General features: G+C 41.9%; 1 protein-coding gene across 1 annotated transcript in view; it reads left to right on the top strand.

The window, feature by feature from the left end:
• Positions 1-888: 888 nt before the first annotated feature.
• The window catches only part of NT5C (5', 3'-nucleotidase, cytosolic), a 2652-nt gene continuing 2081 nt past the window's right edge, over positions 889-1459 (top strand). The window contains 1 exon segment of the mRNA XM_039859875.1: positions 889-906. Within this exon segment, the coding sequence (XP_039715809.1) occupies positions 889-906 (18 nt within the window).

A 1459-nucleotide genomic window follows, 5' to 3' on the forward strand; every position in this document is an offset into this window, starting at 1 on the left:
TTTTTTTTTTTTTTTTTTCCTTTTCTTTTCTTTTTTCTTTTTGAAGAACAGGTCTCTTTATCTGTCCCGATTCCTCTCGGTCTGTAGGCCATGGCATGAGTGTTTTCTAGTAGTAGATTGGAGGGAAAGCTTTGTGACACTTAGTACCGTGTTTTTAAGAACAAATAATTTGGTTCCAAATGTGTTAGAGGGTCTTTTGTACTGAGGTTTTTAAAACCCTTTTCTTGTCAGCTTTACTTGGGTTTACCAAGCCTTGATTGGACAGGCCAGTCAACAGTCCACAGGCACCGTTAGTTCCTGCAGGCCCCCAACACAGGTTTGGTCTTTGTGCCGAACCTCCTTGGTGTTGCCCTACCTTGTCAGTGCCCTTTGCTAAAAGCATCTTCCTGTGCCATATAGAACAATAAAGAGGCCCGTGCCTCATGCCTTGCTGCCTGCAAAGCAAAAAACTGCCTTTTATTTTTGAACCTTAAGAAATAAGCCAGATGTTAACTTGACTGGCTGAGGAGCAGTCTCCTGCTGTCACGCAGAGGGGAGGCTCCAGGTACACTCAAAGTGACCAATTCCAAGTGGTGAAGCAAGCAAGGGCGGTGACCACACAGAAGTGGGTCTTCGGCTCGAACAGACCCCGCCGGGGCAGTGGTCTCAGATACCTTGAAGCTGTGTGCATGATGCTGGTGCTTGACCTTCAAACGAAAAGTCTCATCCTTACAATGTGTGTTGTACTTCCTGATCCTGGACTGTGGCTTAAATTAAACGATGTACAAATTTTGAAACATTGTGTCCTGTGTCATCATTCTGAGATTATTTACTGTTCTACCTGTTTAGTTGCTTTGTTCTGTTACTATAAATCCTGCCTAATGATTTGAAGTCATTAAAGTTAGACTAATGAAGGCCCAGAGACAAGTGGGCTTCTAAAGAAAACAGGTTTACAGTCAGCATGACTTAAAAAATACAAAATGATAACTAATTATCTGTGGTAATAAAATTCAGGAATAATATGAATCGATATCTCGAATAGTTGTTAGCCAATATATTTTAGACTGTCCTATCACCTACCCTTTGTATTGGGCAGTGACATTTAACACTTAACAGGTGTTTCTCATTGGCGGGTAGTCAGAGAAGAGCTCCAAGGGAAGAAACGGGCCATGTAATTAGACAGGGATGGTGGGGCGGGGCTCAATCTGAGTTTTCCTCAAGTGATAATGGACACAGAAAATAGGAGAAAGCTCTCTGGGTTCTAGGCATAAAGTTCCAGATTAACATGCTATATTAAATGTCTAAATTAGGCATTATTAAGACTTGGCTCTTAGTCCAGCTATGCTACTGTTTGTTCATGGTGTTAAGTTTTCCAGTCAGATCAGGGTCTAGAAAGCGAACTGAATGCTCTTAAATGATGATAGAGTTAACAGTTTGGACTTTTTACCCAGTTCGTGATGTCAAGTGGCCAGTGAAAGGG

This window comes from Pteropus medius, unplaced genomic scaffold (assembly GCF_902729225.1).
Source record: "Pteropus medius unplaced genomic scaffold, Ma_sr-lr_union100, whole genome shotgun sequence".
NCBI classification, from domain to species: domain Eukaryota; kingdom Metazoa; phylum Chordata; class Mammalia; order Chiroptera; family Pteropodidae; genus Pteropus; species Pteropus medius.